Genomic DNA, 15,526 nt, shown 5'->3' with positions numbered 1-15,526 from the left:
AGGTAAAAAAAATATTTTTATATCTACTTACGTGGAATACTATGGAGAACAAGGACATATGCATTTTTTAATAATTCATTGAGAAATAAGGGCTGCAGATGCTTAAAAATACTTTTTCGAGGGTCATGCTGTATTCATAATAGATATAGGTCAAAAGTTGGTAGGTACATATCTAGATCTTTTGTATTACCAAAATTTTTACGTTTGCTTACTGTCGGGAAAACAATGGCCGATATATGGGTAAAATATATATTTTAGAACTAAATCAACAGACATTAAAATATTAATAGATTCATACAATTACTATGAAAGGCGCTTGAAGAAAAAAAGATAAGCCAAGGGAGAAAGGGAAAAGTAGGTTGCGGGTAAAATCCGTAAAGGTGTGTGTTTTAAAGCTTAAAAATAAAAGTAGAACGATAATATTCACTAAATATTTTTATTTCTTGTTGTTATAGAATTTTTTTAAATTCAACTTAAGTTTTTATCGTTCTACTGCTGTTTTTAACTTAAAACACACAACCTTTACAGATTTTACCCGCAAACTACCTACTTTTCCCTGGGTACAAAATTACGAACGGCAGACAAATTTGTGCTATTTAAGGGTTGGTCAGTGTCACATGCAATTTTGAATTGGTTCAATAAACCAATAAGCGTCAAGACTACATATAAACAAGATGGCCGGTATGTTTTTTATAATATCACTTCGCTAGGTATGACCACAAGAACTATAAACTAGATAAATAAAATAAAAAACAAGGACTTACTCTTCCATTGTGAGGGGAACAACTACATTATCCTTCTCGGCATCGGCTCTTGAGGCAGTTACTTGTTTTCTAAAATAGAAATAAACTTTTTTTTTGTTTTTTTTTTTAAATCACGAAACCTTTAATACGAAGTAATTTTTTTATTTTAGTTTGATTATTTTTTCCTTAAGTAGCTAACTATATTTTACAACGTTTAAAAACTTGTAGATCATTTAAGTAACTTTATTTTTTATTCTAATTATGTACCTAAAAAAATAGGTCAAATTAAAAAATTTGCTTCCTTGGAACAATGTTATCTAAATGAAGATATCTGTAAATGAAATATATTTAAGAGTATTGAACAAGTTGTTTATTGAGAAGATACTAAAAACACAATACTATCCAGAATTAAGGACATCTATACTGTAAAACAACTAACTAAACAAGAAACTAAAATTAAAACCGCTCATTATTCAGATCACAAGCCAACATTTCTAAACATTAATATTAATTACAAATTAAAAAGGCAGCTACTCCCAAATCATGATAGACTTAAAAACTAACAGTTTGTAAAACCATATGTTCATAAGATTTTTCTTGTGGAGGTTTTCGTAAATAAATTTCTAGCTTATCACATCTTTAATTATCATGGACCTAACCGTCCTTTTCTTAAGAAAACTTATCTTTCCTAAACTTGGAAGTAAAAGGTATTCCCTTGACATATAAACAACTTCAGAAGGAGTAAATAGTGACGCGAAGGAAAACTTATAAAAACTATTGTTTAGCTTCACACCCTAAAACTATCTCAAGATTTGAGGAAACGTTAAAAAACTAAACAACTCTTTTATTCTTATTTTATCATAAAGCAGCTTAAACTCAAGGAGGCCATAGTGTAATGTACCTAAAAAGGTTGTGCTAAAATTCCGTAAATGTGTGAGTTTTAAGAATTTAAAATAGAAGTAGAACTCTAAAATTTGGCATGACAGTTGCTTTAATGGGGTATAACGTGGATATGTACTAAATTGGAGCAACTGCCATACATTTTTTTATTTTAGAGTTCAACTCCTATTTCAAAGTCTTAAAACTCACACCTCTACGGAATTTTGGCACAACCTACCTCCCCCTTTATAAGAAGAGGGATATTTAACAATTAAATTAGGCTTTTCCTTGATAAAGGAATATCCCACCACCCACAGAAAAATCGTTTAAAAACATAAAAGGACCAGCGAAATGTAGCAGATACCAATCATACTTGCCGACGCTGAGATATTTTATTTAAAGGATCCAGACGGACGGGTAGACATCATACTACTTTGTATTAAGAGATTAGCAACACAATTAATCGTAATCTTGTCATCACTCTCTCTATATATTAGTGCCATACAATGCAACCAAAAACAAAGAATATCTTCTAAAACCATCAAACACGTTCCTTAGGTCTAAAATACTCAAATAGTAGAGTAAAAAAAACTGTTCTTAAATAATTAAATATGTGATAAATTGTAACATATATAATTGCCAGACATTCCTAAATCTTAAAGTGGCTTTGACTTAAGTCAATTTTAGGAAAAGTATATGGGAGGATAATTCTTTATCACATCAAATAATGCTATAGGTTTCCGCGGATAGTAAATTAAAAAAGTATAAGTTTAACTATGAGAGAAACGAAAGCCCGAACCAAAAAAAACAATTATTGATCTCATGATATTTATTTTATTGCTCGTGAAAAAAAAGCCAAAATACGATACACCATTTTTCAGTTTGGCTTAGAACCGTTTCTAATCCAGCGGATTTTAATCTGTTTCGAAGCCATACTGGAATTGTAATTATGTGACACGAAAGGATATCAAACAAGAGATACTGGCTATGGCAATCAAAGCTTTAGAAAGGTTGGATCATAGGTTAATAGTTCGAACATTCGGTTTTTTCTTCTCGTATTAGTTAAAATGTGAGACAACTGTTGCAGAGGCCAGGACATCACAAATACAATTTTTTACATACAAGAATAATAGTTCCTAATATCAAAATATATACCTAACACTAAAAATTAGTAAATAAATATTTATGCTCTTGTATATTTCAATAAGTTGCTTATGGAAAAATGTACTTCTACAATATACTATTACTTTGATATCACCCGCCTGACATGGCTGCAAACAAAGTATTACCCGCCTAGCATGGCTGCATTTTACGTCCTTAATATGGGGCGTTATCAAGACTCTTATCACAGCAACAAGTGGAATCAGCAATCAAACATATTTTTATTGAAGAATCTTTATACCTTATTCTATATGTTCTGTTTATAAATATACACAACAACATATTGATAATCCATCATCTACTTATTCTACCAAATATCCGTGCATATGGAAAAATTCTCAATATCATTATCAAAAAGTATGATCATATCCATAAGGAGGTTAAAATAACATATCAAATATTATTTTAATTGCCTTAAAGTGGAGTTGTGGAAGAGATACTTTTAAAATTCAAACCTAAAATACAAAGTAACTCGACAAATACAAGAATTAGGTATTGAACTGAGATTTAGCATGACAGTTTTCTTAAGAGGTAACTTGTGGAACATTGAATAAACTGTGGTTGGACCTCCGCTGCTGTCAGTAACAGCCATTTGACGCCTATTTTTTTTTGTCTTTTCTCGCCAAATTAGACAATTTTGAATCAAACTTATTTTTATCAATAAAATTTTCATAATATTTTCAATTGACGCTTAATATTTCAAATATATCACTTATCAACAAAAAAAGTGTTAATGTAAATAGAAATATTTTTCTCGTAAAAAATAAGTTAGCCTCAAAAGATTCAAAATCGTCTAATTCGGCGAGAGAGAAGACTGCGGTTTTCTGCAATTGCATATATCACAAAAAGAAGATTTTCAAGTCTTGATATTTTCAAAACTACGTGGTAGAAAATTGAAATTCTTTCAACTATATGCCATATAAATATAGTTAAACTAATTAACTATAAAAAAAAATATGCGGTTTACTAAATTAAGTTCAAATGCATTTCGTGAAACTACCACTTTTATAAAAAAAAACTAGAAAAGAGGTGCGTGTGAGACAATTTTAAACAAGCCTATAACACAAATGATCTTAACCCAAAGAAAGAGCTAATGCACTAAAATTTGACTTTTACAAGGCTTCACGTGCTTCTTACATTGATATGTAGTACATAATGTTTGAGTAATAAACAATACATTTACATATCAAAGGATGAAGATATGGCAAACATTTAATAATATTCTCAGGCTAGTTCATAATTCTTTCAGTGAAGAACCTCCAACCTCAACCCCATAAGGAATATTATAACATGTTTAATTGAATTACTTAATTAGATAACAAAAGTATGTTAAAGAGAATAAGATCTATATAATTTAAAATAAACAGAATCTTCACATACAAAATCAGCTTTGTATCTCAAAAGCAAAAAAGTAATTCTTATTATCTTTTAGGTAAGACAAACATACAAAGTATTTTACAGAGTAGATTTAGAAAAATTAAAACATACCTAATATGATTAAATCTAATTGAATTTTAATATAAATAAAACCTTTGTGCTAAGGCATTAATGTTGATTTCAAACAATTGTAAGAATGTCCTATTTGTAAGAAGTCCCAAATTATAATATTAATAAGTAACCGCAAACCAAACTTAATAAATTCAGATTTTTCGTCTTAAGTATAAAATCTTTTTATGGACTTATTACAAGATGAAAATTATTTTCCCTTTTCCTAGCCATACTTATCTATTATACAAACACTTCCCACTAACACGCCTTTCCCAATTGCCCTCATATGAATTATATTATTATATCTAACATTTTGGCTAATCATCAATCATAGATTGTAAGATTCTAGGTCACCAAAAAGCTCATGTTTTTTTCCAGGGTTAACTTCAACACTGTATTTAGCTAAAAGTTTGACATATAAAATATCAAATAAAAATGATAATTTGTAAACAGCATCACTTTAAAAATTTGATTATGTTAGATCGACCAACAATTCAGCTTTACAGAGACGAAACAAAATTGGGCACTGCACCTGCTACTGCCTTCCTTTCCTATGGTTGTATTTTCTCCTTATATAATAAACTGATGAAAATGGATTTATATTTATATTATAGAATTATGAGTCTGTATACTTATCTATAAATCTATTTGATATTTTGGATGGTATCACTTTCTCATGTATTGTATCAGATAATAGGAAATAGATAAAGATTTTAGATACATCATAAATTCAGGGAAAGAGATGTCAATTTAGAAAAAAATTAAGGGGAGGGAGCTTCAATATATGCCATAAATTGTTGTCACCCAAAATTATAAGAGCATTTTTTTCGAATTAATTCGGTTGTTTGTTACAGCAGAAAGTATATAAGTATATTTTCTGCTCTTAATTTTCATTTAAATAATAATTTATCTTATTGAGAAAATATCAATTGTAAATCGTTGTACCGTCTTATCGTTGTGTTTTAGAATCTTACATTTATTGGCCCTAATATTATTTAAAACTCTATGGACATCTCAGTGTCTCAGGCAGTGAGAGTAATGATGGATCTCTTAAACGTAATATAGAACGTACCTTTAGACTTATTACTTACAAGCTATGAAAGCCTTAATTTTATAAGTTGTCTTTATATCTGTTTGTAATGTCCAAATTTATTTAATGCTCTTGCAATTAGTTAAAAAAATACCGGAGACGGAACAAATAGAAGAATATAAACTAAAACCTTATCACCATTCTTCAGCAGATATTTCTTATTATAAGCCTTCACTTTTCATAGATAAAAATGACCCAATATTAAGAAAAACTTGAATTTTTACCTGATAGCAGGCATAAAAAAATATGGGTTCATATATAACTTTAGAATCAGAAAAATATTATGAATCCATTGTAAGCTAAATTAAAAAAGTTTTATAAAACTATAATAAAAAAAAAGTTTATTTTAAGAATCATAGTTTTCGGCTTTAAAGGGTTGAACAACTTGAAAACTTGAAACTTGAAATAAACCTAAATAAATATACATACAATGTAACAGATATTTTTTAAACACAAGAAACAATAAAGCATTTTTAACTGCATTGTTTTGAAGTTTATAAACAGATTGAAGCATATTTGTTCATAATTTTTCGTTCTTTACATGTTATGTAAGTATCACTATTTTCATTGTAGTATCTATTGTATATATTCTATGAACATTATACTTTTTTTTTGTCAATTCTATTGGTTGAGGTTTTGAGGTTAAGCTTCCCGATTAGTCAATTTTTGAGACTTGTGATTGGCTAGTTTAATAGTTACAATTAAATGTTACCTGTAAAAAATAATACATTAGGCCATTTTTATTATTTTTATTTTTTTACTTTTTTCAATTTTGCTTACAATGGATTCGTAATATTTTTCTGATTCTAAAGGTATATATGAACCCATATTTTTTATGCCTGTGGGAGATTATATTTTACTTCAAAGTTTTGATTAAACCGAGGTTAAAAAAATTGATTTCTTTAATAATTACTCAACAGAATTTTAAAAGTAAGGTGTCAAATTAAAGTTTTTACTATTTTTGTTCATACTGGCCATTTTCTTCTTTTATTTTGTTGCGTTTTAGTACCTTAAAACCGACTTAATTATTTTTAAAAAAAAACTTAATTACTTAAAAAATAAGAGGTCTACAAAAAAAAACGATTGCATATCTGAATTCTATGAAAAATTTTACATCTACTACTTACTAAAAGAACCGGCTAGCTATCTTAAATAAAAAGTGAAAAAGTTGATACGCCTTCTTTGTATTATTACTTTGATCTCTAAGAAAATATTTCTCTCTCTGAATTGAAACTAAGGCAGACATTGCAATATAGCAAAGTTAATTGCCACAATCAAAAGAAAGAGATTGTGCATAACAGCGAATACATTTTATTTCATTCAAATGTTATTGCTAATAACAAAGTTTTTATTAGATGAACTTGAAGCTGTCCAAGAAACCATAACTATACAAAATACTGCCACCGTCCAAAAATAAAACCGTACATGTTATGTTCGAACTTTGTCTACAAATAATTCTGACTGAAAAAAGCCAATAATATATGATTACCGCTTTGCCTACAGAAAACACACATTTTTCTTCATTAACAATTTACCTTCTTTTTGTAAAACAATAAATATTTGTTGATTCTACGTTATTATGAACTGAATTGTCCTTGATAAGAATACGAAACTAAAACTAGAAGAACCTTACTTATAATCTATTTATACTTTGTTATTCATACGCAATAAGAATTACATAAATACGTAATACATATTTCGGATCATATGAAGAAAATGAAGTCATTCCTAAAAAGGACAGAAATTCCCTTCCTTGGGTATAGGAAGGCTATTTACTTTCCTTTTTCTTACAAATTCTCTGTAAGGAAGGTGATTTCTGTCCACTATCTTACAAATTCTCACTAAAGGAAGGTGACCTCTGTCCACCATCTTACAAATTCTTCCTAATTCTTAGAAATTCTTCCTTTTCCTCACTATTACAACTATGCTTAATAAATCTACCTTATTTACCCAAATTCTTACTTATTCTCAGAAATTCTACCTTAATTAGACAAATTCTCCCTTATTCTAAGAAGACCTACCTTATTCAATGAAATTCTTCCTTATTCTAAGAAAATCTACCTTATTCCCTCAAATTCTTCCTTATTCTAAGAAATACTTCCTAATTCTATGAAAATCTACCTTATTCTAAGACATTCTTCCTTATTCTAAGAAAATCTTCCTTATTCTAATAAGATCTACCTTATTCTAAGAAATACTTCCTAATTCTATGATAATCTACCTTATTCTAACAAATTCTCCCTTATTCTAAGAAGACCTACCTTATTCTAGGAAATTCTTCCTTATTCTAAGAAAGTCTACCTTATTCCTTCAAATTCTTCCTTATTCTAAGAAATACTTCCTAATTCTATGAGAATCTACCTTATTCTAAGACATTCTTCCTTATTCTAAGAAAATCTACCTTATTCTAAGACATTCTTCCTTATTCTAAGAAATTCTTCCTTATTCTAATAAGATCTACCTTATTCTAAGAAATACTTCCTAATTCTATGAAAATCTACTTTATTCTAAGACATTCTTCCTTATTCTAAGAAAATCTACCTTATTCTAAGACATTCTTCCTTATTCTAAGAAATTCTACCTTATTCTAAGACATTCTTTCTTATTCTAAGAAATTCTTTCTTATTCTAATAAGATCTACCTTATTCTAAGAAATACTTCCTAATTCTATGAAAATCTACCTTATTATAAGACATTCTTCCTTATTCTAAGAAAATCTTCCTTATTCTAATAAGATCTACCTTATTCTAAGAAAATCTAGCTTATTCTAAGAACTTCTTCCTTTTCCTTACTAATTCTCTCTTATTTTCAGATAACCTAGCTTTTTCTAAGAAGTTCTTCCTTAATTCCCCTAATTCTTCCTTTTTCTCAGATAATTTTCCTAATTTATATTGGGATATCATAACTGAAATAGAGGTATAGAGAATATATAAATTCTGCCTTTTCCCCTTCCTTATTCTCTCAAAATCTTGGTTTTTCTCACATATATTTCCTTATGTTTATTGGGATATCAGAACAACATGTGTAGGATAAGTTTGAGTTGTATCTTTTGACCTGAAATGTTTGTTTGTACTTTAGAGGTGGAAATTCATAAAGTACATTTTAATAGGAACCCCAGTCAGAAGTATGAAATTATCTTAAGAAATAATAGAAAATTCAGTATTTTTTTTGGTTGTATCTTTTGACATTTAGTGTTTATGTTTTTATTCATAAAATTATTAATAATATTAACATAATTTTGCAGAGAAATAAACCTAATAATAACAGGATAACAGAAAAAGACAAGTAGTCTTTACAATCTTTCTCTAGCCAACACATAAAATATTAGACCAAGACCAAAAAAGTAATAATTTCAAAACAAATTAAAATATTTTGTATATTTTACTGATAATTTTCTTCAATAACTATATGTAATTAGCAATCCTTTTATAAAAGTAACAGGATGTTTGTCTGAGCTCCCAAGAAAAATTGCCTAAAGAAAAAAATTTCCCCCCTAACCATCAGAAAAAAATCTTTTCCTTTTCAAAAATAAAATCCCAGGCTTAGAGTCAGACATTTTTATTTGATTAATTACCCAAAGTGTCCATAGAAGCCTCTAGTGGCGTAGCTGCTAGTCTCAACCAATGTAATGTTTTTTTTCTTCACATTCCTATTTATGTGGTACAAACTCTATAGAAAGTTGGCAACTTATTCTTTTCGTCAGTAAACTAAAACAGCTGATAATTATGAAATCAATTCAAGGGCAATTAGAGTGGGTCAATTTTCAATTTTTTTTTTAATTTTGAATTCACCACAATGGATTTATTATTACTTAGATCTTACACGAAACATTTCATGTTCTATAATAGAGTGAACTCTCTTGCGGGCTAAAATAACAATCTTCCCCACCCAATTCTTTACCCTATTCCCTCCCATCCTAATGGAAAAATGGTACACCAAATAAAATCGAAGGGAAATTGCAATCTAAACTAACTAAAAATTTTCTCCTGTGATAATATCCACGTGAATAAATATAGAATTAATTGGAAGTTGAACCATAATTTTGTATCCTCTTAAAATATCATTGTTGTAGATGGTTAAAACATTATCTATCCCCTCTCCCCTATCTCTTTTCCTTCTTTATGGTGAATAAACTGACCAATAAACAGGTTAGCAACTTAATTTGGCGACAACTTTTCTATGTAACTCTATGTCAATAAGATAGGGTACTTATAGCTTTAAAAATCGAACCATCCTTTTAAATATTGACCCAACTCGACCCAATTTGTTGCTTTTAAAGACCAATACTAAAATCTAAATACAAAAAGTTTTGACATTAAGAAATATTTTATTTTTTGGTATTAAGTAATATGAATATTAAGAAAATTCATAATCCTTTATATCTTTTGAACATATATTTATAATTATAAAAATATCCGAAAATCAACAATTCTTTAGCTCTGATGTTGGTCATCACTCATCCCCTCACTAACCCATATGTTCTATTATTCATTCCCCAAATATACTATTAACAGGGATCTAAAGGGATATGACAATTGCCGATAAGTTGATGTAAATCCTCAATGATTAAACATAAAATTATCCCTTCTGTAAGTTATAATTGGTGGTTAAATCGTTTACTATTAACAGGGATCTAAAGAATAAGACAATTGCCGATAAGTTGATGTAAATCCTCACTGATTAAACATAAAATTATCCCTTTTGTAAGTTATAATTAGTGGTTGAATTGAATCGTTAGTGGACAGGACACTCATTTTAATGTACAAACCAATAAAATTCAATAAAAGTTTTAAGTCACTGAATAAGAAAACGTTATTATAAAACTTTGGGGACCAGTGCAGTGTAATAAACAGCTCAATATTCACTCCCTCCCTGGATTATTACACAGTTTTATTTTAACAATTTCTTATTAATGGGCTCAACAACTTTAGAGACTTTTTATTTAATTAATTAAGTAAATTGATTTATCATCCATTGTCCTATCCCTCTTAATTCCTGATTATAGGTTGATTTCTCTGTTTCGGCATGGGACAAGGACAACATATCAAAGACAATTTGTAAATATAGAATATGTAATATAAAAGTTTTTTTAAAATAATTAGATACCGCTGAACCGATATGGTTCATTTTTACACTGTAGCTTCTCATAGATCCTGAGAAGGTTTATAGCCATTTTGAGAAGGGTACCACCACCCACCTTGAAAAATATTACTCCTTTACAAAAAATTTTAATTTAAAATAAAAAAAACAGAAATGAAAAATGTGGGGATGAGTATGATCCCCCCCCCCACCAAAACAAAAAAAATTAACCCCCTTCCCTTCATTTTTTTCACTTTTTCATTTTAAACTACTATAGAAAATGGAGATATTAAATTCAATTCCCACCACCTAAAGTGCCCCTAAAAGTGTCTCTAGGAGCGTAGCCGCTAGTTTGAAATAAAACACTAACAATATAATTAATTATCCATTAAAATTCTTAAAATTCTAAATATACATAGTCTATGGTCTTATTTTAAATGTATGTCTGTGGGTTTGTGTTCGTTCATAAAAAATACACCCCCTCCCTTACCATGTAGCCGGCCGTGCTGCGTCAAATTCTTGTCCAGGCTAGCCAAGCTGACGGACGTTTTTTTTTCTAATTTCTAAAAGCTACCTTTTTTATAAGAATATTTTTTTAATATTATATATAGAAGCAGTATGGTTCTTCATTACTGTTTAGCTTCTTATAAGACAAAGGAAGGTTTATAGCTATTTTGGGGGAGAGTACTAACACATTCTAAAGAGATATCTCCCCTAGGAAAAATCTCCCCCCCCCAAAAAAAAAAAATTAGAAACCCACTAAAATTAAAGAGGTCTCTAGGGGCTAGTTTGTCATTAAATTAAAAACATTCTTATTTTTCACTCTTAAAAAAAGCTAGCTTTTTTATTTGGATGAAAAAATCTGATCTACATAAAATTATTGCAACACAGCACTTTTCTCATCTCCTGGTAGAATATGAAGAAAATAGTAAGGTTTTTCTGTCTGAAGCTTAAGATCCCAGGAATGGTTGGTCTAATTAGCAAGAATTAGCTAAATTATCTGAGACAAAGGAAGGATATGTGATGAGAAGGAAGACTTTGAGGGAAAAAGGTAGATTTTCTTAGAATAAGGAAGAATGTCTTATAATAAGGTAGATTTTCATAGAATTAGGAAGTATTTCTTAGAATAAGGTAGATCTTATTAGAATAAGGAAGAATTTCTTAGAATAAGGTAGGCTATCTGAGAATAAGGAAGAACTAGGAGGTATTGGGTTAATTTTCTTATAATTAGGAAGATTAAGTGAGATTTAGGAAGAGATTTTCTTAGAATAAGGAAGAATGTCCTAGAATAAGGTAGATTTTCTTAGAATAAGGAAGAATGTCTTAGAATAAGGTAGATTTTCTTAGAATAAGGAAGAATGTCTTAGAATAAGGTAGATTTTCTTAGAATAAGGAAGAATGTCTTAGAATAAGATAGATTTTCATAGAATTAGGAAGAATGTCTTAGAATAAGGTAGATTTTCTTAGAAAAAGGAAGAATGTCTTATAATATGGTAGATTTTCATAGAATTAGGAAGTATTTCTTAGAATAAGGTAGATCTTATTAGAATAACTAAGAATTTCTTAGAATAAGGAAGAATGTCTTATAATAAGGTAGATTTTCATAGAATTAGGAAGAATTTCTTAGAATAAGGAAGAATGTCTTAGAATAAGGTAGATTGTCATAGAATTAGGAAGTATTTCTTAGAATAAGGTAGATCTTATTAGAATAAGGAAGAATTTCTTAGAATAAGGTAGGCTATCTGAGAATAAGGAAGAACTTAGAGGTATTGGGTTAATTTTCTTAGAATTAGGAAGATAAAGTGAGATTTAGGAAGGTGATTTTTATCCTCTTTTTCAGATATGTGAGAAAAAGGAGAGTGATTTTTGTCCATATTTGAGATATCTGAGAAAAAGGAAGATGATTTCTGTCCTTTTTGGAAGGGAATTTCTGTCCTTTTTAGGAATGACTTCATTTCCTTCATATGATCCCATATTTCCTATCCTGTTGTCTGAAGCTTAAGTTTTTAATAACTACGGAAGTTCTCCTTTAAAGGGAAGCCATTAATAGTTCTGGGGGGGGGGGGGGGGTAGGCTAATTCATTTTTAGATTTAAACCCTTAGTGGGGTTATGCTATTTTTCTGTCCCTTCTTACCTTAATTTATGTATGGCCCCTAGATGCTTTAAATGTTATACGAAAAATATTAGGAAAAATCTCTCTAAGTCGTATCATATTTTTTCCAGTATGGCTACGAATCAGATTAATATCCACTGGATTAGAACTGGTTCTCAGCTATACTAAAAAAATCATATATAGCATCGTATTACAGAAAATTTTCCAACCATTTTTTTCCCCCTCGGGCCAAACAAAACTGGTTTCAATATTTTTTTCATTTTCATATCCGCGAAAAGCTGTCTATAATACGATGCGATTAAGAACTAATATTCCATATCAGTTTTATAAGCATAGCTTAGCAGGACATTATAACCCAAACGAAATTATAATCAAGGATTTTCACTTTGGAAGCCTTAGTGCAAAAAAATATATCCCAAGAAATTCAATGTTTGGTTGAATATTGCACTACTTTGTTATACCAGTCTAAAAACTTTAACCTGACCAATTTTTATTGAAACCCTGAAAGCTAACAGAAAATAATATACCACCATCGTAACTTAAAAACTTGGGTGTGGGGTTTATGAAAGAAAGTGATTGATATTTGAAAAGAAACTTACCTAATAATATTTTCATATTCTTTATCCTTTCCCTTGCTTTCCTTCCACCGTCTGTACATCACACTAGCGTCCACATTGGCAGGGCTAAACAAAAAAAATATGTGATTTTATATGATCATTATTATTACCTACCTACTATAATAATTTTGAAAATAATATTAAGATTTTAACTGAATTTCAGCATGAAAGGCAAGATTAAAGAGCTTAAAATATGTTCAAACAAGTCCGTTTTTTACTTTTGTGTTAACATATTTACATAATAATTTCTGTATAAAATATTATTTAACTTTTCAAAATTCATTTCTGAGTAAATCTTAAGGTTCGAATAGGTATAATAGAAAGTTATAAAAAAAAAAATTCTGACTTTTGTATTGTGAAATTATTGAGAAGGCTAGAGAGGTTGGCTTCTTTTTACATATTGATTTTATGCTAATTTCTCTTCTTGTCGCTTCTTATTTCTTATGATGTGGTTTACCACATTATTTTGTGGATGGAGTATGTGGCAAAAATTGGATGACAAGAACCCATGTTCCAAAACTAAGCCAATTAATCATAGATGGATTACAAAGGTTGAAGGGTCCTGTGCATACAAAACAACCAAGTTGTGTGCCATTTCAATTTTGACTGAGTACAGCAGGCTAGATTTAATCCATACGAAACTTTGGACTGGATGAAAGGTTTCTTAAAGAATTTTCCAAAGTCACCTTTTCATTTAAAAGTGAGGAATCGCTGGAAAAAAAATTGACAGATTATAAAAACACTAAAAATGGGAGTGCAGTGAAAAGGGAACGAAAGAAAGGGTTTGGCCCTCAATAATAAATCAATTTCAGTGCTCAACAAACTTTCTTATTCATTTTCACATATTCATCATACACTAGAGAGATGAATTACTCGCATACCAGCTGTGTGTGCTATATTGCTACGTAACCATTTTATCAACATACACAGTGCACAAATTTATACAAATGCGCAAAAAATGGTTGCACTATTCATTTCAGATATGTTTGTCTAAAAATTGTTTACCTCCTGAATAAAATAAAAATAAGTATTTCATTTAATTATTGGTTTGTTTTTGAGAAAAAGAAGAATGTATTAATTAATCTACAATTAATGTTCAACCGAAAGTTGATCACAAATTTTTTCTGCAGATTTTTTAAATACTTTAGGTATGGGTTTAGAGTATCCCAAAAAAAGATAAAGCAGCAAAGTTAAGATTTCTGCAAGAGTTTTTTTGGTCGACTTTGAAGAATCAAACAAGCATTTTATGAATTTAATAGGAATTAAAACATATTAATTGGCAGATTATTGGACCAAAATTTCAGTAGAGATCAAAGCATCAAATATTCAATTCATATAAAAGAGCAAAAACATATTTTAAGGTCCATGTGAATTTTTTGGGCAATGCAAAAATATTGGTGTTGCAAAAATTTGCACAGTACTGCCAATTTTTTTTTACATATAATCTACACTTACCCTTCATCACTTTACTCCCATAATAATTTTCTTAAGTCTGTTCTTAGTTTTTTTTTAAACAGCACAGTTTATTTATTCCACTCTGAAGAACTGTGATGTAATCCTAATGATATAAGTTTTCTCACTGGTATTTGCAATAATAAAACACAAAATTAGGTATGTTCAAACTACATAAAACAATTTTCTTTCCCATCTAGTTTGAGATGAATCCTGAGATTAACCTAGATGTTAGTTTGATACAAGTTTGGGATTAACTTACAATATTAATTTATGTAAGAAGCACAACAAGTAGCCAACCAATCAGTGCAGAAATTAAACAGAAATATTTCCAATAAGTAGGATAAGTTCCAGATGATGCAAAAGGCAGTCTGTAGTTAAAAGATACTACAGACTTTTAATTCAGGGGAGGAAAAGGACAATAGCAATTCAATAATCTAAGACCCTATACACTACCCCCTTCCTAATGTTTAATGGTGGACATAGTTATTTAACACCTTAACATTAATCAGACTTTAAATCTATTATGTTAAGAACACTTTTAATCTCTTTATTTTATTGATTTAATCTGTGTATAAACTTTAAACTTATATTACTTCTCATGAGAATATTTTAAAGGAAATTCATTGTATATTCATGACATTAAATGGGTAGAAATGAATTATTACACTATCAACCTCCTAGCTTTGTAAATATTTATTTTTTTATGAATCTTTATTACAATCATTTAGGTGTGGTATTCAGAGGGCAGGAATATGTATAATGTAAAAAATTTAAGAAAGGGAAATTAAGCAAGAAAGTATGGTAAATGGTCAATTTTTATGCTTATCACATTACCCATAAAATTATTGATAACATTCACAGATATTTAAAAAGGTAAGATATTATGTATTAGATATTAAA

The 15,526-nt window shown here is 29.1% G+C and overlaps 1 protein-coding gene across 1 annotated transcript in view; it reads right to left on the bottom strand.

The window, feature by feature from the left end:
- The window catches only part of LOC145311404 (ubiquitin-conjugating enzyme E2 R2), a 49,757-nt gene that overhangs the window by 5,436 nt on the left and 28,795 nt on the right, over positions 1-15,526 (bottom strand). The window contains exons 4-5 of the mRNA XM_080150546.1: positions 13,154-13,237; positions 765-833 (exon numbers count right to left, since the gene is read on the bottom strand). Of these exons, the coding sequence (XP_080006672.1) occupies positions 765-833; positions 13,154-13,237 (153 nt within the window). The remainder of the gene's footprint in view (positions 1-764; positions 834-13,153; positions 13,238-15,526) is intronic.

Source organism: Acartia tonsa, chromosome 2, assembly GCF_053477335.1.
Source record: "Acartia tonsa isolate MP-2025a chromosome 2, ASM5347733v1, whole genome shotgun sequence".
NCBI lineage: Eukaryota > Metazoa > Arthropoda > Copepoda > Calanoida > Acartiidae > Acartia > Acartia tonsa.
The sequence above is the reverse complement of the archived record's forward strand: the minus strand, read 5'-3'. Positions and strand labels throughout refer to the sequence as shown.